At 43.3% G+C, this 24,234-nt stretch overlaps 1 protein-coding gene and 1 non-coding gene across 5 annotated transcripts in view; one reads left to right on the top strand and one right to left on the bottom strand.

Moving 5' to 3' along the window:
* The first annotated feature begins 13,924 nt into the window (after nt 1–13,924).
* SLC25A16 (solute carrier family 25 member 16) overlaps nt 13,925–24,234 on the top strand; it is a 31,077-nt gene continuing 20,767 nt past the window's right edge. For 2 of the 4 annotated variants that reach the window (XM_054728713.1, XM_008145443.3), the window contains exons 1-2: nt 13,925–14,181; nt 19,897–19,989. In XM_054728713.1, coding sequence (XP_054584688.1) covers nt 14,052–14,181; nt 19,897–19,989 — 223 coding nt within the window. In that variant the 5' untranslated portion in view covers nt 13,925–14,051. Of the gene's footprint in view, nt 14,182–19,896; nt 19,990–24,234 lie in introns of those variants that run through there. The other 2 variants (XM_028151434.2, XM_028151435.2) reach the window with 2 other exon arrangements.
* Nucleotides 16,327–16,457, bottom strand: LOC114232949 (small nucleolar RNA SNORA44). Its single transcript, XR_003619061.2, has one exon. It is a non-coding gene; the product is annotated as a small nucleolar RNA SNORA44 (small nucleolar RNA).

Below are 24,234 nucleotides of genomic sequence, written 5' to 3' on the forward strand. Positions count from 1 at the left end.
TCTGGGACCCCTTGGGGGATATCCACCTGCAGGGAGCGGGCCTAAGCCAGCAGTCGGACATTCCCCAAGGGGTCCTTAGCACTGTTGAGCTCGCCAGCTGTGAGCCCGGCTTCTGGCTGAGCAGTGTTCCCCCTGTGGGAGCGCACTGACCACTGGGGGCAGCTCCTGCATTGAGCATCTTCCCCCTGGTGGTCAGTGCGCATCATAGTGACCAGTTGTTCCGCCATTTGGTTCGGTTGATTTGCATATTAGCCTTTTATTATATACGATGTATGATATCAGGTGGGTACTAAATTTATTGGGGGATTGTAACCAAAATCCAAATCAGCTGACTGCACCACAAAAAACAACTTGTAAGACAGATGCTGTCGAAGAAGGAAAGAGGTTTATTCAAATGCTGGTCACCTGAGAAGAGGGGGAACTCTTGTCACAAAGCTCATCTCAACATCTCAGTGCAGGCAGAGGTTTATATAAGGAGGGAGAGGGGAAGCAGAACAAAAAAATTAAGGAGAGGTGTTTGACAAGTTCTCTATGTGCAAACCACCACAGTCCATTCCAGTAAAGACCTCAAAACTGGTCAAGTGATGTCTGGTGTGGGTCCTCCAGGTCTTCGTCACCCTGGTTCTCCAGTTGAAGGTCACCAAATCTTCTGGAACTGGGATGACTGAAGGTCAGAGTCTGCATCTTTAGAAGTTAGTTCCTAGGATTCTTTTTTTAAAAAAATATTTTTATTAATTTCAGAGAGGAAGAGAGAGAGATAGAAACATCAATGATGAGAGAATCATTGATCGGCTGCCTCCTACACGCCTCCTACTGGGGATTGAGCCTGCAACCCAGGCATGTGCCCTTGACTGGAATCGAACCTGGGACCCTTTAGTCCGCAGGCCAATCCTCTATCCACTGAGCCAAACCAGGTAGGGCAAGTTCATAGGATTCTTATACAAACACTAGAGGGCCAGTGCACGAATTTGTCCACCAGTGGGGTCCCTTGGCCTGGCCTGCGGGATTGGGCCAAAACTGGCTCTCCAACATCCCCCGAGGGTCCCAGATTGTGAGAGGGCGCAGGCCAGGCCAAGGGAACCCACCAGTGCACGATCGGGGCCGGGGAGGGATGTGGGAGGTTGGCCAGCTGGGGAGAGACTGTGGGAGGGCTCCAGGGCGTGTCCGGCCCATCTCGCTCAGTCCTGATTGGCCAGAGCTCTACCTACCAGTTGAAGCATCTGCCCCCTGTGTGGTCAGTGCACGTCATAGTGAGCGGTTGAGCAGCCTTAGCATATCATTAGCATATTATACTATGACCGGTTGAATGGCTGACCAGACAACTGGACATTTAGCATATTAAGCTTTTATATATAGGACTAGAGGCCTGGTGCACAAAATTCATGCATAGGGGAGAGGGGTGTTCCTCAGCCTGGCCTGCAACCGCTCCAATCCAGGACCCCTCAGGGGATGTCTAACTGCCGGTTTAGGTCCGATCCCAGTTGGACATCCCTCTCGCAATCTGGGACTGTTGGCTCCTAACCGCTCACCTGCCTGCCTGCCTGATGCCCCTAACTGCTCTCCTGCCGGCCTGGTCAACCCTAACTGCCCTCAGCCTCAGCCCCTGCCATCGTGGCTTTGTCCAGAAGTATGTCCAGATGGATGTCTGGTCTAATTAGCATATTACCCTTTTATTAGTATAGATGCTGTATATATGCAAGCCACATATTAGTCAGATTCAGCATTTACATAAACAATGTCAAAAGAATGGTGAGGAGGGTTACAATTTCCCACTGTTATAAGATCACTTTGTAAGTTATATAAATGTCTAATCACTAAACTGTACAGCTGAAATGAATATAATATTGAATGTCAACTGTAATTGAAAATAATTAATTAAATAAATAAAGTAACATAAATAATATAGGGGATTCCACACCCCCCAAAAAGAAACTGAAGATCAGATATTTAATAAGTCCTTATTTTCACTTACCTACTAAATAGAGAAGCAGATATTTAAGACTCTGTTCTTTTTCTTTTTCCTTTTTTTTTTTAAAGTCTGCTCTTTGATATATTTCTTAATAGATTTCAGAGAGGATGGAGAGAGAGGTATAAAGAGAGAGAGAAAGAGAGAGAGAAATATCATTGATGAGAGAGAATCACTGATCAGCTGCCTCCCATGTGCCCCACACTGGGGATCAAGCCTGCAACCCAGGCATGTGCTCTTGACCAGAATTGAACCTGGGACACTTCAGTCCACAGGCCAATGCTCTATCCACTGAGCCAAACTGGCGAGGGCTCTACTTCTTTATTTTTTTTTCTCTTCTATTTTAAATATATTTTTATTGATTTCAGAGAGGAAGGGAAAAGAAGAGAGAGATAGAAACATCAATGAAGAGAGAACATCATTGATCAGCTGCCTCCTGCATGCCCCACACTGGGGATTGAGCCCGCAAACCCCGGGCATGTGCCCTGACCAGGAATCCAACCTTAACCTCCAGGTTCATAGTTCCACACTAAAGCACTGAGCCCTGCTAGTTGGGCAATACTGCTCTTTCTTACTAGTCTCTATTGTTAGAAACTTAATGTACAAATTTGATGAGCTATAAAAAGACTTGACCGGAAAATGCCAGTTTTCATTTTTATTTATTTATTTATTTATTTATTTTCAGTTTTCATTTTTTAAAATACCAGATTACTAAAGCCAAAATAAAAGAGAAATATGAAGCAATTTTCTAAAATCCCTGCTTTCTTTTTTTAAAAATATATTTTATTGATTTTTAAAACATATATTTTATTGATTTTTCACAGAGAGGAAGGGAGAGGGATAGAGAGTTAGAAACATCCATGAGAGAGAAACATCGATCAGCTGCCTCCTGCACACCTCCTACTGGGGATGTGCCCACAACCAAGGTACATGCCCTTGACCAGAATCGAACCTGGGACTTTTCAGTCCGCAGGCCAACGCTCTATCCACTGAGCCAAACAGGTTAGGGCTTTATTGATTTTTTTACAGAGAGGAAGGGAGAGGGACAGAGAGTAGAAACATCGATGAGAGAGAAACATCGATCAGCTGCCTCCTGCACACCCCCCACCAGGGATGTGCCTGCAACCAAGGTATACACCCTTGACCGGAACCGAACCTGGGACCCCTCAGTCCGCAGGCTGATGCTCTATCCACTGAGCCAAACCGGTTTCAGAATCCCTGCTTTCTTGATGAAACTTTACCTCATGTTCATAAACTTCCCACCTGTCTATTGCACACTAGTCGTGGAAATCTGATGTAAGAATCAATGTAAGAATACCTAATATTACTTCTAGTGTCAAAAATAGTAAGAATTACATCACATCATGCACTTTATTTTAAAATTTATTAATTTTTAGAGAGGAAGCGAGAAACATCGTTTTGCTGTTGTTGCATTTATTTGCACATTCTTACCAAGCATCCAAGCTGAAACCTTGGCCTATTGGGATGACATTCTAACCAACTGAGCTTCCCTTCCAGGGCTCATACAACTTCTTAAGATCTAATGACCCACAGACAAAAATATAACCAGTCTGCTCATCCTCGGTGCACTGACTACCTACTCCCAGCCATGCAGTTTTGTTTTTCTCTGCTTCCAGGCCCTCTGCCACAACCATACTCTGCCAGATCCTACGTCAAGCATCCAACTTGATGCCCCTCTTTGTACTTATTGGAGTGGAGGTACTGGGACAGCACTGTATGTCTTGTGTCTTGCATGGTTCAATCCAGATGTCTGTTGGGACAGAACCCTGGAAAAAACTGGGTCCCAATGATCAATACAAGTTGTAATCAGTGAATGTAGATTGAAACAAACTGAAGAAAGAAAGTCCAGACTTCGAAATGAAATGTTTCACTATAAAGCTGCTTAGAATGAAGGTCTTCTAAAAGCCATCTGCACCATTTTCCACTTAACCAGGAAATATTTCCCCTCCAAATGCACAAAATCATGTTGGGATTTATACTGGTTAATAAATATTTGAAGCTTAAAAAATATATAACCAAAATGTGCTTTAAAAAATTCAAACCATAAAAATAGTAAATATATAAATAAATAAAAAGGAAAAATATCAAACCATATAAAAGAATGTACAAAAAATAATAAAAGAGTGTACAATGAAAAGTGAAGTTCCGCCATTCTTTTTTTTTTAATGATGGGATTTCATTTCTTTCTTTCTTTTTTTTTATATATTTTATTGATTTTTTACAGAGAGGAAGGGAGAGGGATAGAGAGTTAGAAACATCGATGAGAGAGAAACATCGACCAGCTGCCTCCTGCATACCTCCTACTGGGGATATGCCCGCAACCAAGGAACATGCCTTTGACCGGAATCGAACCTGGGACCTTTCAGTCCGCAGGCGGATGCTCTATCCACTGAGCCAAACCAGTTAGGGCCCCCATTCTTTTTTTAAAAAAATATTTTTATTGACTTCAAAGAGGAAGGGAAAGGGAGTGATAGAAACATAAATGAGAGAGAATCATTGATCAGCTGCCTCCTGCACACCCCCTCCTGGGGATCAAGCCTGCAACCCGGATATGTGCCTTGCCCAGGAATTAAACCATGACTTCCAGGTTCATAGGTTTTGATGCCCAACCATTGAACCACACTGGCCAGGCCATCTATTCCCTTTTTATCACTATATTTTCATGTTCCCATCAGACCTCTTGCCTGGACTGTTGCAAAAGCTTCATAATTAGCTTCCTTGCTGTCAGATCTGTCAGTGTTTGCCTTCCCAATTGTCCTATTCATCTCTCCCAGATTAATTTTTTAAAGCATAGCTGTCACCAGCTTCTTATTATCCACTGAATTAAGTCTAAACTCTTCAGCCCAAGATTAACCAAGATTAAAACTGTGCATGATATAACCTTGCCCTCCTTTTCTAATGTTATTGGTCAGTGGTCTGCTCTGCCATAAAAGTGTTGGGGAATCATGAAGAGGGGCTCAAGCATCTTAAGATAAGCAAACCTGACTATTTTTGGGGTCTCTGGACATGTTGAATTTTCCTGTGTGTGTATGTGTTTGCCTTGGGGGGAACATAATAAAAACATTTTATATATAATATAAAAATAATAATAAAATAAAACTAAAACAGAAAAAAAGAGATAGTTTTGGTAGGGATGATGCTGAAGTGGGAGGTAATTTTAAATATTATAGCCAGGAAAGGCCTCCCCAAAAAAGGTAATATTTGTGTAAATACTTAAAGCAGAGGAGAGAATGAGGAAGTTACATGAAATATCTAGGGGAAAAGCCATACAGGCCTGAAGAATAGCATGTGCAAATACCCAGAGGGGAGAATGCCTGGTATTTATGAGGGACAAAGAAATCAGTGTGACTCAAGGGAGTCCTAGGATTGGAGGTCAGAGATATACTAAGGAAACCAGTAAACCACTGTAAGAATTTCTGGAAGTGATATGTAAAGCCATTGAAGGGTTTTGGGATAAGATGTGACAGATTTGTTTTAGGTCTTAAAGGATTGCTTTGGCTGCCATATTGAGAATAGACAGTAGGAGTCAAAAGAAAGCAGGGAGACTAGGAAATTAATCAAAATTGCTGAACTGAGAATGGAGTTACTATTTAATGAAATAAAGAAAGGCTGTCGTGAGAGGACGACGACCATCTTTTTGGAAAACTGTGGTAATTGTTTGGGATACCCAACAAAAACTTAAGCAACGAGTGGCTTATGCCCCTCCTGTGGACAATAGGACAGTGAAGGCATCAACTGGCAGACAAGTCCCAGGGAGAGGAAGGAGGAGAGAGAAAGAGAAACATGGACGCAAGCTCAATCTGAATATTCCCTGTTACAAGTCCTACTTGTAATCAGGAAATACCACCTCTAGACACCATCACAACCTCCTTTAGTGCCCAGGCCTCATCATCCCTCTGACAGAGAGCAAGGATCTGTTGGCTCTGAAGGAAAACGGCGCCCCCTTTCAGCAGGTAGCAGCTACAGAAGAGACCCTGTGAGAATTCAGTGGCATCCCTAGCTGGTTTGACTCAGTGGATAGAGTGTCAGCCTGTAGACTGAAGGGTCTGGGGTTCGATTCCAGTCAAGGGCACATACCCAGGTTGTGGTCTCAATCCCCAGTGTGGGGCGTGCAGGAGGCAGCCAATCAATGACTCTCATCTTTGATGTTTCTATCTCTCTTTCCCTCTCCCTTCCGCTCTGAAATAAAAAAAAATATGTTTAAAAAATCCTGAGGGGGGAATGTTAGACCCCCAGAGCAAGGATGATGGGCCAGGTACAGAAACTCACCAGGGCAGAAAGCTCCAGATGCCTAGCAAGGGGCAAAACTGGGAAAACAAGAACCTTGCCCCCAGGGCAACCTATCCTTCCCTAGCAGATCACTGGTCATGTGGTTTGGACCCCTGATCTTTCTTATCTCTGGTCAGGTGGTTTAGACCCCCTAAACTTTTCCTCCCAAAAGATAACATTTAGGCCTCAGTTGTATTTCAGCTCTAGGCCCAGAAAAGCAGCAAAACCAGACAAGTGACACCGTGGCTGCCTCAGGACCAGCCGGATTGAATAATGACCCCCTGGCCGGGCACAGACCAGTCACTGGAGATCACAACTCTGAAAGCACACACCTGGAAAGCTGATGAGTATTCTATTAAGATCTTCCCCTGAGAACTTCCCTAAGATTTCTACCTGCAAGAAAGAGAGAAATACACTCAGGACAAAGGATCCAGTGCATGCTCTCCCTCCAAGGAGCACACCTATGCCATTCCCCCACAGGAACATATCCCCTAACCTCTAAGGGACTCCATGAGACTTGCAACCAGGGGCGCAATGGACAGCGGCTGCTCATCCTGGGCTAACCCCCTGCATCTGTCTCCAAGGCCCCTTTTTTCTGGGTAGCCCTTTCCCTTGGATATCCCCACCTTCCATCCCCTTTTCCTTCAATAAATTCAATTTTCTTTAAAAAACAATAAGAAGAAAGAAAGAAAGGCTGTCATTGCCCGATTTGGCTCAGTGGATAGAGTGTTGGCTTGTGGATAGAAGGGTCGTTGGTTCGATTCCAGTCAAGGGCACATGCCTGGGTTGCAGGCTCCATGCCCAGTGAGGGGGTGTGCAGGAGGCAGCCGATCAATGATTCTCTCTCATCATTCATGTTTCTACCTCTCTCTCCCTCTGCCTTCCTTTCTGAAATCAAATAAAATATATATATATATATATATATATATATATATATATATATATATTTAAAAAAGGCTGTTGGAGTAGCATGCTTGCAAAGGAAGATGAGAAATTTAGTTTTGGATATGATATATGCCAATTAGATATACACATGGAGATACTGAAAATATAAATCAATACAGTTGGAAAGTGGGTGGGAAGGGCTGGAGATTGGGAGTCATCAACATACAGATAGTATTTTAAAAACTATGAGGTTAGTGAGAGATTAAAAATGGCCGCATGGACATGCCCCCAGGACCCAATTGAAATTATAGCTAAAATACAGAAAAACTTCCGGAATAATCAACGGAAGACTCTCCGGTGAGAACGCTGATAACTGAGGACGGAACGTGGAGACCACATATAGACTGGAAGGAGGGGCAGAGGTGAGAAAGGGCTGGCTGGGTTCCCACAGACAGAAACTTAAGTGCCAGAGAGATTTCTCAGCTGTGGGGGGTTGCCACTGAGAACCCTGGGGGCTAATCCTCAAGCTGGACCCCCCAGCAGAGAGCATCAGAACTGAGAAGGGCACCCACACAACATCTGGCTGTAAAAAAGCAGGGGGGTTGCTGTCTGCCAAGGAGAGAAGGCTGGACATTCAGGCACCCTTTTGAAGGGCCAATGCACACAATTGCCTGTGGAGCCACCCACCCTGTGCTCCAGCAGAGGGAGGGCAGAGTGGACTGGAGCGGTGTGAGCAGAAGCCGGGATCAGGGGCTCTGGGGTGGGAGCTGAGAAGGCAGACACTAGGGTTTCCTGAGCCATCCCCTCACGCTGCAGAGATCATCTTTCTTGTGCAGACATTTGCTATACAGGAGACATTGCCTGGGGGGAAGACAGTTGACCCACCCTATTGGAAAACACCTTGCCCCTTAGGAGACTGAGAATAATAATTAGCCTCGCCGAAACTGGTTTGGCTCAGTGAATAGAGCGTCGGCCTGCGGACTGAAGGGTCCCGGGTTTGATTCCGGTCAAGGGCATGTCCCTTGGTTTCGGGTACATCCCCAGTGGGGGGTGTGCAGAAGGCAGCAGATCCATGTTTCTAACTCTCTATCCCTCTCCCTTCCTCTCTGTGAAAAATCAATAAAATATATTTTAAAAAAATAATTAGCATCTAGGCAGAAACAGCATTTGACACTGTCCTGCACTAGAGATTGAGAAGCATAGCAGATCTACCTAATACATAGTCACAAACCCAAACAGGCAGCCCAAATGAGGAGACAAAGAAACAACCCACAGCCGAAACCGGTTTGGCTCAGTGGATAGAGCGTTGCCCTGTGGACTGAAAGGTCCCGGGTTCGATTCCGGTCAAGGGCATGTACCTTGGTTGCGGGCACATCCCCAGTAGGGGGTGTGCAAGAGGCAGCTGATCGATGTTTCTCTCTCATCAATATTTCTAACTGTCTATCCCTCTCTCTTCCTCTCTGTAAAAAATCAATAAAATATATTTTAAAAAAAGAAAAAGAAAAAGAAAGAAACAACCCACAAATGAAAGAACAAGAGAATTCACCAGGCCGAAACTGGTTTGGCTCAGTGGATAGAGCGTTGACCTGCGAACTGAAAGGTCTTCGATTCTGGTCAAGGGCATGTATCTTGGTTGCGGGCACATCCCCAGTAGGGAGTGTGCAGGATGCAGCTGATGGATGTTTCTCTCTTATCGATGTTTCTAACTCTCTATCCCTCTCCCTTCCTTTCTGTAAAAAATAAATAAAATATACTTAAAAAAAATTTATGTGAAATACTAGTAGAATTCAGAATAATGATGTTAAAGATGCTCAACAGGCCCTGGCCGGTTTGGCTCAGTGGATAGAGCATTAGCCTGCGAACTGAAGGGTCCTGTGTTCAATTCCGGTCAAGGGCACATACTTAGGCTTTGGACTCTATCCCCCAGTCGGGGAGCGCAGGGGGCAGCCAATCAATGATTCTCTCTCATCATTCATGTTTCTTCCTCTTCCTCCTTCTCACTTCCTCTCTTCAATAAAAATATATTTAAAAAGTAATAATAATAATAATAATAATAATAAAAAGATGCTCAACAGCATGAGAAAAGATGTAACTATGAAAACAGAAATAAAGAATGACATAGCGCCCTAACTGGTTTGGCTCAGTGGATAGAGTGTCGGCCTGAGGACTCAAGGATCCCAGGTTCGATTCCGGTCAAGGGCATGTACCTTGGTTGCAGGCACATACCTAATAGAGAGTGTGCAGGAGGCAGCCGATCGATGTTTCTCTCTCATCGATGTTTCTAACTCTCTATCCCTCTCCCTTCCTCTCTGTAAAAAATTCAATAAAATATATTAAAAAAAAAAAAAAAAGAATGACATAGCACAGCCCTGGCTGGTTTGGCTCACTGGATAGAGCGTCGGCCTAGGGACTGAAGAGTCCCAGGTTCGATTCCGGTCAAGGGCATGTACCTTGGTTGCGGGGACATCCCCAGTGGGGGGTGTAGAGGAGGCAGCTGATCGATGCTTCTCTCTCATTGATGTTCCTAACTCTCTATCCCTCTCCCTTCCTCTGTGTAAAAAATCAATAAAATATATATATTTTTAAAAAGAATGACATAGCACAAATAAAGAACACATTGGGTGCTTCAGCTCCAAAGAAAAAGATGAAAAGGCATTGTTCCCAGGGAATATGGGATGTTTTGTCACTTGAGATGAGGTTGGTGATGAGGAAGATTTGGAATTTTAGAAACTTTATAAATCGGGCATGGCATTTAAATCTGGTGACAAAAAAGATGATGTGTGGTTTGATTGAAATTAAGGTAGACAAGATCCAGGGACTTGATCAAGAAAATGAAGGAGTTTTGGAAAATGGAATTAAAAATGAGGAAAATACAGAATCAGGTGCTGATTCTGCTGAGAATGCCGATGATCCCAACAAAGACACAAGCGAAAATGCAGATGGCCAAAGTGCTAAAAACAAGGAGGACTATACAATGCCAGATGAGTACAGAATTGAACCATATCAACCCAATGTTCCTGGTGGTATAGATTATGTGATACCTAAAACAGGGTTTAAATATAAGCTGTGTTCCCTCTTTTATTTTTATTTATTTATTTTTTAAAATATATTTTATTGATTTTTACAGAGAGGAAGAGAGAGGGATAGAGAGTTAGAAACATCAATGAGAGAGAATCATCGATCAGCTGCCTCCTGCACACCCCCTACTGGGGATGTGCCCGCAACCAAGGTACATGCTCTTTACCTGAATCGAACCTGGGACCTTTCAGTCCGCAGGCCGTCTCTCCATCCACTGAGCCAAACCGGTTTTGGCAGCCCTCTTTTATACAAATGAAGAAGTTGCAAAGAGTGCTCATTGCAGCAGCCTTCCTCATTATCAGAAATTAAAGAAATTTCTGAATAAGTTGTCAGAACTCAGGCAGAAGAAGGAAGCTTAAGATGTGCAAGAAGCTTAATGATTTCAAAGAAAATAACAGTTCTCCATTAAAAAATATATATATATTTTATTGATTTTTTTACAGAGAGGAAGGGAGAGGGATAGAGAGTTAGAAACATCAATGAGAGAGAGAAACATCGATCAGCTGCCTCCTGAACACTCCCTACTGGAGTACATGCCCTTGACCGGAATCGAACCCAGGACCCTTCAGTCTGCAGGCCAACGCTCTATCCACTGAGCCAAACCAGTTAGGGCCAGTTCTCCATTTTTAATGTTAACCTTTTTTAAATACAATACTGAAAGAAGAAAACTATAGTGTTCTTTTGTGTGTTTTTTTAAATATGTTTTTATTGATTTCAGAGAAGAAGGGAGAGGGAGAGAGTTAGAAACAACAGAGATGAGAGAGAATCATGGATCAGCTGCCTCCTGCACGCCCCCTAGTGGGGATTGAGCCGGAAACACAGGCACGTGCCCTTGATCAGAATCTAACCTGGGCCCCTTCAGTCCGAAGGCCGCTACTCAATCCACTGAGCCAAACCGGCCAGGGCTGTGCTCTTTTGTTTTAATGGAAACATAATAGATGTCTGTTCTTGTGTTAAATGTTATAGCAAAAACACATATACGGTTAATTAATGAAGAATTTTTGTTTTATCAGAATGGTAACAGACAAGTACTTTGTAGAGATTGACTTTATAAGCTATTTAAGACAACTTGCATCACTAAAAAAAGATACATAGAACTATTCAAAGAAGTAAAATTTAGAAGTTCTAAGCTTCAAAGAAAGATCAAAACTTTTTATTCCATTCAATAAAGAACGAAACCAATTGTATTTTCATTATTTTTCATCTGCAACATTCCACCTTTTTTTAAAAATACTTTTCTTTTTTTAATTTTTTTTTATTGATGTTTTACAGAGAGGAAGAGAGAGGGATAGAGAGTTAGAAACATGGATCAGCTGCCTCCTGCACACCCCCCACTGGGGATGTGCCCGCAACCAAGGTACATGCCTTTGACCGGAATTGAACCTGGGACCCTTGAGTCCGCAGGCCAACGCTCTATCCACTGAGCCAAACCAGTTTCGACAACATTCCACCTTTTAATCTGAGTCTTGCAGACTTCATTTGGTGTTTGAAGCTTTTTTTAAAAAGTGCATTTCATTTTTGATAACTTGATTAACTGAGGTTAGCAATTAAAATATAGGTACAGTTTTCTTTTAATGTTATACTGTCATTTAGATAATAAAAAAATATTAAGTAACTGGCTTTAGATTTTGTATTTTCCCCACCTAAGTTTCTGCTAGATTTCGTATTCTAGTAGTCAATATATTTTCAGTGAAATGTAAAAATATGCCCATTCTCTTTGACCAGTATTAATTCCTATAGACTTTATTGCTTGTCACTTGAATCCTGTACCTGTCATACATCTGGTATAAGCAACATTTGATTATTGAAGTGTGTAGACCATCTTTGCATGTATAATCTGTGTTTACTTGTAACTTTCTGGTTATATACTGCTTATATCTGTGGATTCAAGTTTCTGAAGTGAATACCAATAAAAACCTAGGCCATGTTAAAGGGAAAACAACTATGAGGTTGGCTAAAATTTCAGAGAAAGTAATTATAGAAGTGACATACAGACTGAGCCCTGGGACAGTATAACAACTGTAGGTTGGGGAGTTTAGTAGTAACCAGCTGAGTAGATGGAGGAGAAATACTTGGATGTTTAAATTACTGGACCTGTCAATTATTATTTATATCAACTTTTCATTCTTGATCTGGATTGGGTTTGGAATTGGGGCCGTTAAGTGATTAATTAAATCTGTAAGGTATATCTCATTGGGAGTGGAAATGGAGGAGGAGAGGTATACCAGTACAGCCTACAGGACAGGGGGAAAATACACATTAGCACTAGAAACTGGGGCAGTTTTGCTAGTTACATAATATAAAAATATAGACACTTCTCTTTTGTTGTAACATAAAAAACCTTAGGGAGCTTTTTCTTTGTATTTTTTTATTGTGATAAAATACACTTCATATAAAATTTACCATTTTTAAATATGCAGCTCAGTAGTAGTAATTACATTTACAATATTGTACAACCATCTCCACTTTGGGGAGCTTTTGATTCTTTACATTAGACATGTAAACTATAAATAATCACATTATTATATGGGTCTGTATTTTCTGGTAGAAATTTAAAATTGGGAATATGGGGGGAAATAAGCTTGAAGACTGGACTCATCATTAGTGATGGAATGTGGCTAGAGACATCTTGCAGAGGCATATCCATAGAAAGAGAAAGAGGAGACAAGTGCCCAGTAATTAGGAAGGCTGGAGCAATAAGTATTGAGGAAAGTAATAATAGGTAATTTATGAGACGATAAAAGGTCAGAACAACTTTGGTCACAAAGACTAAGAATGAATTTTTTTTTAAAGGCGGCCCTTGTTTTCTGAAAAGTTGTAGTTTCTTTCTGTTTTAATATATGTTTATTGATTTCAGAGAGGAAGTGAGAGGGAGAGAGACAAAAAGCAATGATGAGAATCATCCATCGGCTGCCTCCTGCACGCCCCCTACTGGGGATCAGCCTGCAACTCCTGGCTTGTGCCCTCGCCAGGAATGGAACCGGGACCCTTCAGTCCGCAGGCTGACCCTCCATCCACTGAGCCAAACCAGCCAGGGCTAGGAATGAATTTTGACCAGAGTGGAACCGATGAGATGCTCAAGGTAAGAGAATTGTGCCCAAAGGGGTGGTTTAAAAAATACAGTGGGCCAGGGAGCAGAAGCTGGGACTTCCTAAGAGTTTAGGGCAGAGATTTGGGATGAGTGGGGAGCAGAGCTCCGTGGAATTTGAGAGCTAAGAAGGCACGGATTCAGGAAGGCCTGACAAGGCCTAAGCATTGGTGTAATTTGTAGGGCTCCAAAGAAAGAATAATCTGCCTTAGCACTATTTCTTTGCAAGAGGTGGTGGGGGTGCAGTGAATGCTGAGTGGGGGTTAGACGGGGCAGAAGGGGAGGTTTCGTGAGCTCTGAGAAGGCGGAGATGACTTGGCGGGAGCTGGCGCGAAGTCAGAGGTTCCTAGAAAGAGTCCGGAAGCAAAGGCTGGCGCCGGGCAGGGTCCATCGCAGGAAAGTCAGAGGACAGCCCGCCGGGCGGGTAGAGGTCAATGGTCCACACAGGGCAAAGGACGGGGGAGAAATTCCTGGGTTGGGCAGAGTCGCCCGTCCCCGCCACGCTGCTCGCCTGGCGCGCCTGAACCAAGGAGGAAGCTACGAGTCCGGGCAACTCCGCTTCCGGCCGAGGCCCCGCCCCCGCCGCGCCCCTTTACGTCATCAGCCCGCGCCCCCGGCGCCGCGGGGTGTTGTTCTGCCCCGCCCTCGCGGCGGTCGGAGCCCTGTCAGTGCCGGCAATGGCCGTGGCTCTGGCCCTCGGATTGTAAATTGGCGACTAAAGCTTCCGACGCGGCCCCGGTCCCGATGGCGGCGGCGGCGGCGGCGGCGGCCCTGGCGGCGGCCGACCCGCCTCCCGCGATCCCGCAGGCGGCCGGAGCCGCAGGGCCCACCGCCCGCCGAGACTTCTACTGGCTGCGCTCCTTCCTGGCTGGAGGTGGGTGTCCGCGGGGGGACCCGGCCACGCTCCGCTCGGGCGGCAGGGGCAGGCCGGGGGCTCGCGGCCGCGGTGACATTCTTGGACAATGGCTGCTTCAATGCCCTGCCGGAGGCTGTCACCTTTTTCTAACAATCACTTGACTGGTGACAGCAGGATCCTGGGGAGGAAGGGTCTGGAGCTGTCGTGGAGCGGCTGGGGACGTGGGAGGGCAGACCCAGGCACCCCTTCTTCAGGGCTGGGTGGCAGGGAAAGGAGGGGAGTCTCTTACAAAGACCCCAGGATTCCTGTGAAACATGCAGGGCACTGCTTTCTTGTAGAAAGACCATACGTGGCTGAGCGTAGAGGTGAATTTTGCTGTTTTGCTTAAAAGAAAACAAGAGCTTTTGAGACGTGATTTGGGAAATTATGCAAAACTGTCTGCAACCAAAACTGGTTCCAGTGATTCCGGTAAACTCTGCCACTGCTACTTGGCAGGTAGCCGGTGCAGCCCTACTGTTGGTTTGACTGTAGGGCCAGGAGGTTCATATTGTCTCTGAGAAATGTCTTCTGCCTTCCCATAAAGAGGTGTTTCAGTCCTTACCCTTAACTGATTGTGTGGGTTGTCATCACTTACTTGTTAAGGCTAAGAATTAAAAAAAAAATTCAAATTATGATGACTTATAGGAAGATAATATCTGTCTGCTGCAGTAATTTATTTAATTTATTTTATATTAATTTATTTAAGAATTTATTCTGCTGCTGGAAAGGACATTCACTTATTTATAAAAGGAACATTTGAGTGCTTGCTACATGCTCATTGTACATCAGGGAGCAAAACAAAATCCTGGAGTTTACATTGGTTGAGGAGAAAGACAATAAACAAAATGAAAAAATAAGTTATATGGTAGGTGATGAATGCAATGGGAAGGTGATGAATGCAATGGGAAGAAGTAAAAGGTGATGAATGCAATGGGAAGATGTAAAAGAAGGTGATGAATGCAATGGGAAGAAGTACAAAAGGAGAATGGGGCAAGGAAGTGGAGAGGCTAAGTGGGTGCATCTGTATATATAAAACCCTAATATGCAAATAGACCCAACGGTGGAACAACAGAACAACCAAACAACTGGTCACAATGACTTGTGCTGACCACCAGGGGGCGCGCGCGTGGAACATGGCAGGTGTTGCCAGCATGCGGCAGAGCGCGGAACATGGCATCAGCCGTGGTGGGATGGTGGAGCAGGTGATTGGGGGTGCCAGACTAAGGCGGGGTGCTGGTTGCTGTCATCAGGGCGAGCCTCTGGTGGTTACTGAAAATTCTTCGCTTGCGCGCTGCAGTCCCGCCCGCCGCTTCCACCTGCTGTTGGCGCTGACGCTGCTCGCACCTGCTGCTGGCACCGGAGCCACTGGTTGCACCTGCTGCCAGCACCTGGCGCCAGCCCTGATCACTTGGCACCGTCAGCGGGTGCAAGCAGTGGCTGCCCTCAGGGCTTCTTCACCTTCCCCTGCTCCTGAGGGGCCATCAGGGCTGGCAGTCACTGCTCGCACCTGCAGCCAGCACCGGAGCTGCTTCTCGCACTGCTGCGGTGCTGGCCCTGCTCGCACCCACTGCTGGGCTGGCCCCAATCACTCTGCGCTATCAGCGGGTGCGAGTGGGGCCAGCGCCATCAGCGTGTGGGAGTGGAGGCGGCAGAAGTGGGGCTGACGGCAGAGAGGGGACCAGGGGCCGTGTGGCAGAAGGGGCCGGGTGGGGGTGCGGAGGATGGGCCGAAACCTGCCCCTGTGCCCACTGCAGCCTCACGGCCCACAGTTCCTTTCAAGGGGCACGAATTTGTGCACTGGGCCCCTAGTATTAAATAAGATAGTCGAAATAAGTCTCCTTTGGAGGGTAACACTTGAGCAGACTTGAAGAAGTGAGAGAGTTTAGCTAGTTGATGGCTAAGGAGGAGCATGTCGGGGGGGAGAGAAAAGCTAACGCAAAGGCTTCAAAGTGGGAGAGGGCCTCCTCTGTTCAAAGAACAAGTGGTGTTGATAGGGAAGGAGGTTAGAGACATAAAAGGGAGACAGAAATGGAAGGGCCTTGCATTCCATTGTAAAGATTCTGACTTTTACTTGGAATGAAGTTGGGGGCATTGTAGGCGTGTTTTTTGTTGTTGTTGTTTTAATGCTCTAGGAAAGGTGAGTGGTGACTGCAGGTATTATGCTAACCCGAGCTGTCAAAGTCTCTCCAGGCTGCTCTCACATGCAGTTGGAGAACCCGTGGCTACAACCAGACACAGCCCTTGGAAACATGCTGGCCATTGCAAATCTTGAGCAGAGAAGTGACATGATATGACATATTTCACCAGGATCACGTTGGCTTCTCTGGTGAGAATAACTGTAGGAGGGTAAATATGGAAGCAAGGAGACTAGTTTGTAGGTTATTGCAGGAATTCAGATGATGGATAGTGGCTTGGATCAGGTCAGTAACAGGAGAGGCAGTGAAAAATTGTGATAATCTGGATATAAATAGAACAAATAGGATTTTCTAACAGATTAGAAATGGGATGAGGAAGATTAAGTCAAGAGTGACTCTTTTGGTTTGAGCAGCTGAAAGGTTGTGCTCATTGGCTGAAATGGAAGACTCTGGTTGGAGCAACTTTCACGATGGGTGTAGCAGGGAGATGAGGAGTTCGGTTTTAGACATGTTACGTCTTGTGATTTGATTAGACTTTGAAATAGAATCACGGTGTGTATAGGTGAGGATAGCAGCCAGGATATATATATATGTATTTTTTTATTGATTTCAGAAAGGAAGGGAGAGGGAGAGAGAACTAGAAACATCAAAAATGAGAGGGGGGGGGGGAGGGCATGTGTGGGTGTGGGGTGGGGGGTAATAGTAAGATATGTACACATATAATACCTCAATAAAAATATTTAAAAAAAAAAAAAAAAAAAAAAAAAAAAAGAGAGGGAATCATTGATTGGCTGCCTCCTGTACACCCCCTACCACAACCCAGGCATGTGCCCTTAATCGGAATCAAACCCAGGACCCTTCAGTCTGCAGGCCAATGAGCCAAATCAGCTAGGGTGCAACCAGGACTCTTATGCTACTGGTACAACCAATTTGGAGAACTAGTTGGGCAGTTACCTATGAAGCTGAGCATTTGTATTATATGATCCAGCAGTTTCACTCCTAGGTATATTTCAACATATATATTTCTGTTCATGTCTATGACATTTATGGTAACCCAAACCCAGAAGCAATCCAGATGTCCATCAATGTTATAACATACTAGAGGCTAGTTGATGGGTGTCCCTCAGCCCGGCCTGTGCCCTCTTGCAGTCCGGGACCCCTCAGGGGATGTCCGCCTGTCTGGCAGTCAGACATCCCTCTCACAGTCTGGGGCTCTCGCAGTCCAGGACCCCCCTCGCTCCTTACCGCCTGCCTGCAGCAGAGGCAGCAGAGGCTCCCGCCATTGCCGCTGTGCTCACCAGCTGTGAGCCCAGCTTTGGCTGAGCAGTGCTCCCACGCACTGACTACCAGAGGGCAGCTCCTGTGTTGAGCATGTGCCCCCTGGTGGTCAGTGCACGTCATAGCGACAGGTTGTTCTGCCGTTCGGTCAATTTGCATATTAGGATTACCAAAATATGGTATAATCATACGATGAAATATTATGCAGCACTGAAAATGATTAAATTCCTCTCACATGCAACAACGTGGATGAATCTCACAATCATAATATTGAACAGAAGAAGCCAGACACAAAGCAAGCCATACTGTGTGGTTTTATTTGTATAAAGTTTGAAAACAATAAAAACTAAATCCATGTTGTTAGAAGCCAGAAAGCTGATTGGTTATTTCTGAGAAGAAGGGACAAATAGTGATTATGGGAGTGCAGAAAGGACTTCTGGGAGTCGGGTAAAGTTTCATGACTTGAAACTTGGTTTGGGTGGTCCTTACATGATTGAATTCACCATTTGTGAAGTGGCATAATTAAGATTTGTGCACTTTTTTCTATGTATCTTACAGTTAGTTACCAATTAAAATCTACTAAAAAGAGGAAAAGAATTGGAGGCAGTAAGTATCTGAAACTGCAAAAGAACCTGTGGCCTTTTTTAATCCTCACCCGAGGATATTTTTTCCATTGATTTTTAGAGAGAGTGGGAGGGTGGGGGAGAGACAGAGAGAAACATCAATGTGAGAGAGACACATGGATTGGTACCTCCTGCATACCCTGACCAGGGCTGGGGATGGAACTTGCAACCAAGCTACATGCCCTTTGACCAGAATCAAACCCAAGATCCTTCAGTTCATGGGCTGACATCCTAACCAATGAGCAAAAAATGATATGACATATTTCAAAAGGATCACTTTGGCTTCTCTGTTGAGAATCACTGTAGGAGGGTAAATATGGAAGCAAGGAGACTAGTTTGTTTTAAAATAAGGTTTATTAAGGTATAATTTATACACAGTAAAATTTACCCTCAATTTAGATGCATTTTCTAGTCTTGATATTTTCAATTTACAATAGATTTATCAGGATGTAGCCCATTGTAAATCAAGAATCATGTGTACATGTAAGGTGTCTTAGTTCATTTGGGCTGCTCTAACAGAAATACCATAATCTGGGTGGCTTATAAACAACAACATTTATTTTTCATAGTTCTAGAGGCTGGAAAGTCCAAGATCATGGAGCCAGCAGATTGGCATTCTGGTGAAGACTAGACAGCACCTTCTTTGCTGTGTTTTCACAAGGTGGAAGGGGCCAGGGGTGTCTGGGGCCTCGTTTATAAGGGCACTAATCCCATGGTTAGTGCCCTAATAATAGTTGAAACGTATTATGTTTTATAAACATAAACATGCAGAACCCTTAGGTTTTAGGACCCATTCACCTCCTAAAACCCCGCCTCTGAATGCCATCACATTGGGAATTAGTTTTCAACATATGAATTGGGGTGGGGGAGGCAGCACAAACAACAGAGCAAAAAAGTCTTTATCCACTATCGCCTTAGAAGCATTCCAAGCTAGTAGGGCTGTCCTGTATGTATGATACTATCATCCAAATGACTGCACAGTGGCATATTGTAGGGGCTAAACACATAATTGCTGAATGTATGAACGAATGATTGAATTTTATGGTAAAAGTTGTTTGTTCCAATGCAAAAGTTATACAAAAGAAGAGGAGGTTGCTTCAAATAGAGCCTTACAGTTGAGTAAATACCTTCAAGTGTCTCTATAACCACATGTACCAAGATTCCCAGTGTTCATCAGTTATTAGGAGGCAGATTTACACCCTTCAAACTTAATTTTATTTATTTATTTATTTATTTAAATAAATATATTTTATTGGTTTCAGAGAGGAAGGGAGAGGGAGATAGAAACATCAATGATGAGAGAGAATCACTGATCAGTTGCCTCCTGCACACCCCTTACTGGGGATTGAGTCCGTAACCCGGGCATGTGCTCTTGACTGGAATTGAACCTTGGACCCTTCAGTCCACAGGCCAGCGCTCTATCCACTGAGCCATACTGGCTAGGGCCAAACTTAATTTTAAGTATGACATGTTCAACTTAATTTTAAGTATGACATGTAAGTTACAGAGAACGAGGGCTAATCATCTGCTCATCACTTCTACTGGGCAGTGGAAGAACAAGTGAAAGATCAGAGGGTGTATGTCGGCTGAACAAATAATGATTTCCATCTGGAAAGAAATGGTATGCAATTTCTCCCTAACCTCTTAAATTTTTTTAGGTATTGCAGGATGCTGTGCTAAAACAACAGTTGCTCCTTTGGATCGAGTGAAAGTTTTATTACAAGCTCACAATCATCATTACAAACATTTAGGTGAGTTAATAGATGCTAAAGAAAAAGATGAATGAAAACATTATCCATCTACAGGCTTGGTTTCCATTTGTGAATTATAGTAGAGGATCCAAAAGGGAATTAAAGTTTGGGGGCACATTTACAAGGGATATCTCTTTTCCAATTTAGTCTTTTCATTTGCAGTAGTGGTTATAATCATTTTAGGGTGCTGATATCCTCTAAATCAAAATCTTTGCATCATTGAATCATTGTTTATTGGGATTAACGTGTCACATCCTTGACAGACAGGTTAACAGCATAGTCTGATAAAAAACAAAACAAAATCAGTGATGGAGATATGGTTTATTCCTTTAAACACTTAGTTAAATATGCCTTCTAGAAATCTTAGTGCAAGCAGAATCCAGTGCAGTTAGTATATATGGGTAAATGTACATTACTAAAAAAATATGAAGCCCTTAGTTGTTCTTTACAAACATAAAAATCCACTTAATTAACATGGACACTAATATATCATTGCCCTGGCCAGTTTAGCTCAGTGGATAGAGCGTCGGCCTGCAGACTGAAGGGTCCTGGGTTCGATTCCTGGTCAGGGCACATACCCGGGTTGCGGGCTCCATCCCCAGTAGGGGGTGTGCAGAAGGCAGTCGGTCAATGATTCTTTCTCATCATGGATGTTTCTCTCTCCTCCTTTCCTCTCTCTGAAGTCAATAAAAATATATTAAAAAAATAATATATCATTGATGATAGTAATCATTTTTTGGAGCCTTTTTGGAGGACATTTTTGGTAAATGCGGCAAAAAGATACATCCTTGCCCAGCCAGTGTGGCTCAGTGGTTGAGCATTGACCCTTGAATCAAGAGGTCCCTGTTCAATTCCCAGTCAGGGCACATGCCTGGCTTGCGGGCTTGATCCCCAGTAGAGGACATGCAGAAGGCAGCCCATGGATTTTTCTCTCTCATTGATGTTTCTATCTCTCTATCCTTCTCCCTTCCTCTTTCTTTAAAAAAATCCATAAAAACATATTTATTAAAAAAACACACAGCCCTAACCGGTTTGGCTCAGTGGATAGAGCGTCGGCCTGAGGACTAAAGGGTCCCAGGTTCGATTCCAGTCAAGGGCATGTACCTTGGTTGCGGGCACATCCCCAGTGGGAGGTGTGCAGGAGGCAGCTGATCAATGTTTTTCTTCCATCGATGTTTCTGACTCTCTAGCCTTTTCCCTTCCTCTCTGTAAAAAAAAAAAATAAAAAATCAATAAAATATATTTAAAAACAAAAACAAAAAAACAAACACATACACACACAAAAAAACAAGCCTTTATTTTTTTTAAAAAAGATTCTTCCTCTCCAGCCATGCAGTTTTAGTTCTAGGAGGTTATTTTAAGGAAGTACTAATCAGAAATGTGCTGAAAAATGTATATATGAGAATCAAAGCATTATTTATGTTAGTAAAAAGAACAAACCGAGACAAAGCTTTTAATAATAGGGAATTGGTTAAATAAGTATTATTTAGATAAATAAATAAGTCCATATTATAGACTATTTTGCAATTATAAAAATTATAAAAGTATTAATTGACTATGAACAATGTTCATAATGTATTAGTTAAATGTGGAAATATTACAACATGGTAGAATCATTGCATTTTATGTAAATATAAATAAACGTGCTTAGACAAAAGGCTAGAAGGACAAACATTAACATTAGTGGTTAATATTCAGTGGTGAGATTAGAGTAAATTTTTTTCCTCTAAGCCTGCGATTTTCAAACTTTTCATCTCATGGCACACATAAGCTAATTACTAAAATTCTGCAGCACACCAAAAAAATATATTTTGCTGATCTGATGAAAATAGTATAATTTTGATTCATTCACACTGGACAGCTATTGTTGTGTTGGTTGTTGTAATTTTAAAAAATGTTTTTATTGACTTAAGAGAGAAAGGAAGGGAGAAGAGAGAAACAGATTGGCTGCCTCCTGCACGCCCCCCTACTGGGGATTGAGCCTGCAACCCCAGCATGTTCCTTGACCAGGAATTGAACTGGCAATCTCCTGGTGCATGGGGCAACATTCTAAACCACACTGACTTGATATTTTTTTTATTTGACAATCTAAGGGAAAAGAGGACAGTGCCCTAACTAAATAGTCAGGTATTGCATGTTTTAAAATTTTGGGACACACAGGTTGAACATCACTGTTCTAAGTTAATTTGTAATACATGTTGAACATACATATATTACCTTTTCAGTTAGAGGAAAAAAGATTAAAAAAAAATTAATATGAACAGAGACCAAGAAAGAAATTAGGTTGAGGCAACTAACTCAGATCACTTCATTGCTTCACAGTTTCATGCTTCAACTGATAGGAACGATGTATGCTCTGCTGTGCAGCATCCTATATAATAAAAGCCCAATATGCAAATTGACCGAATGTTGGAACAACCGGTGGAATGACTGGTGGCTATGATGAGCACTGACCACCAGGGGGCAGATGCTCAACGCAGGAGCTGCCCCCAGCCACAGGCCCCAGCCAGCCAAGGGGGGTGCCAGCGGGGGCCCCCCCGATCGCCCCACTGGACGCCCCACAGATCGGCCCTGATCGCTGGCCAGGCCTAGGGACCCTATCTGTGCACAAATTTTGTGCACTGGGCCTCTAGTCAGTGTATAACAGAGTGGATAAGAATCAATTATTATTATTTTTTGAAGATGCCACATACTTTTTTTTATTATTGATTTTAGAGAGAGAGAAAGAGAAAGATCTATTTGTTGTTCCACTTATTTATTCATTCATTATTTGATTCTTGTATGTGCCCCAATTAGGGATTGAACCCACAACCTTGGCTTATCGAAACGAGTGTCTAACCAGCTGTGCTACCCAGCAAGGGCCAATTATTTTTTCAATGTTTTTTTTAAATGTGATTTTTCTAAAAAAGTTTTTTTTGAATGGCTATTTATATCTTATATTAATTGTAGCTCATTTTCTTGTCAATATTTTTAATACTAATTTTTTACTTAAAATTGAAAGAAAAAAATTGCTACCATATCTGTCCAGCAAAGCATTCTATATCTTCACAGTGTGCTGCTCATGTATAGAAAGAATGAGACCTTTGAATTTATTGAGAGATTAAATAACTGAAAAGGAACGAAATTATTTTCTTTTGTTAACTAAATTGAAGGTGAAAAGGAGATGAATTATTTTACTCAGTATCTTGGAGTGCTTTACAATGACCCGACATAGGAATATCTGAGCAGGGTTGTTTTATTCCTTTAATCTTCTCCCCATGCTGATCTTTATTAGTTTGTTTAATGATTTGTAATCATTAGATTATACACTGAGTGGCCAGATTATTATGATCCCTGAATGCATAATAATCTGGCCACTCAGTGTATATCCTATATAAAAAACGGCTAATGCAAATTGTCCCCTCAACCAGGAGTTCGACCAGCAGGCAGGCCGGGCAACCACCCATGTCGTTCCCCCCCCCCCCCCGGCCCCCTGCCAGGCTTGCCGGACCCCACCCATGCACGAATTCATGCACCGGGCCTGTAATACACACACACACACACACACACACACACACACACACACACACACACATACTGAGTGGCCAGATTATTATGCGTTCAGAGATCATAATAATCTGGCCACTCAGTGTATATTCACATTAGATTTCATGCTCTCTAGGACTGAATGCCATTGGTTACAGTATACTCTACAAAGTATGCAAATTTTGAAATAGAATTCTTGGGGAGATTGAGGTATCTTTAAAATATACAAGCCATTAAAAAAAGGTGTTGTTGGCTTTTTAAAATTATTATTTTTAAATATATTTTATTGATTCCAGAGAGGAAAGGAGAGGGAGGGAGAGAGAGAAACATCATTAATGAGAGAGAATCATTAACCAGCTGCCTCCTGAATGCCCCCACTGGTGATCAATCCCGAAACTCAGGCATGACCTGAATCGAACCCTGGACACTTCAGTCTGTAGGCCAATGCTCTATCCACTGAGCTAAACCAGCTACAGCAAGATGTGCTATTTAAAAAATATGTATATATATATTTATTGATTTCAGAGAGGAAGGGAGAGGGCAATAGAGATAAAAACATCAGTGATGAGAAAGAATCATTGATCAGCTGCCTCCTGCACGCCCCACACTGGGGATCAAGCCTGCAACCTGGGCATGTGCCCCGACTGGGAATCGAACCTGGTTCATAGATCGATGCTCAACCACTGAGGAACACCAGCCAGGCAGAAGATGTGCTATTGA

Source organism: Eptesicus fuscus, chromosome 17 (assembly GCF_027574615.1).
Source record: "Eptesicus fuscus isolate TK198812 chromosome 17, DD_ASM_mEF_20220401, whole genome shotgun sequence".
In the NCBI taxonomy this organism is placed as follows: domain Eukaryota; kingdom Metazoa; phylum Chordata; class Mammalia; order Chiroptera; family Vespertilionidae; genus Eptesicus; species Eptesicus fuscus.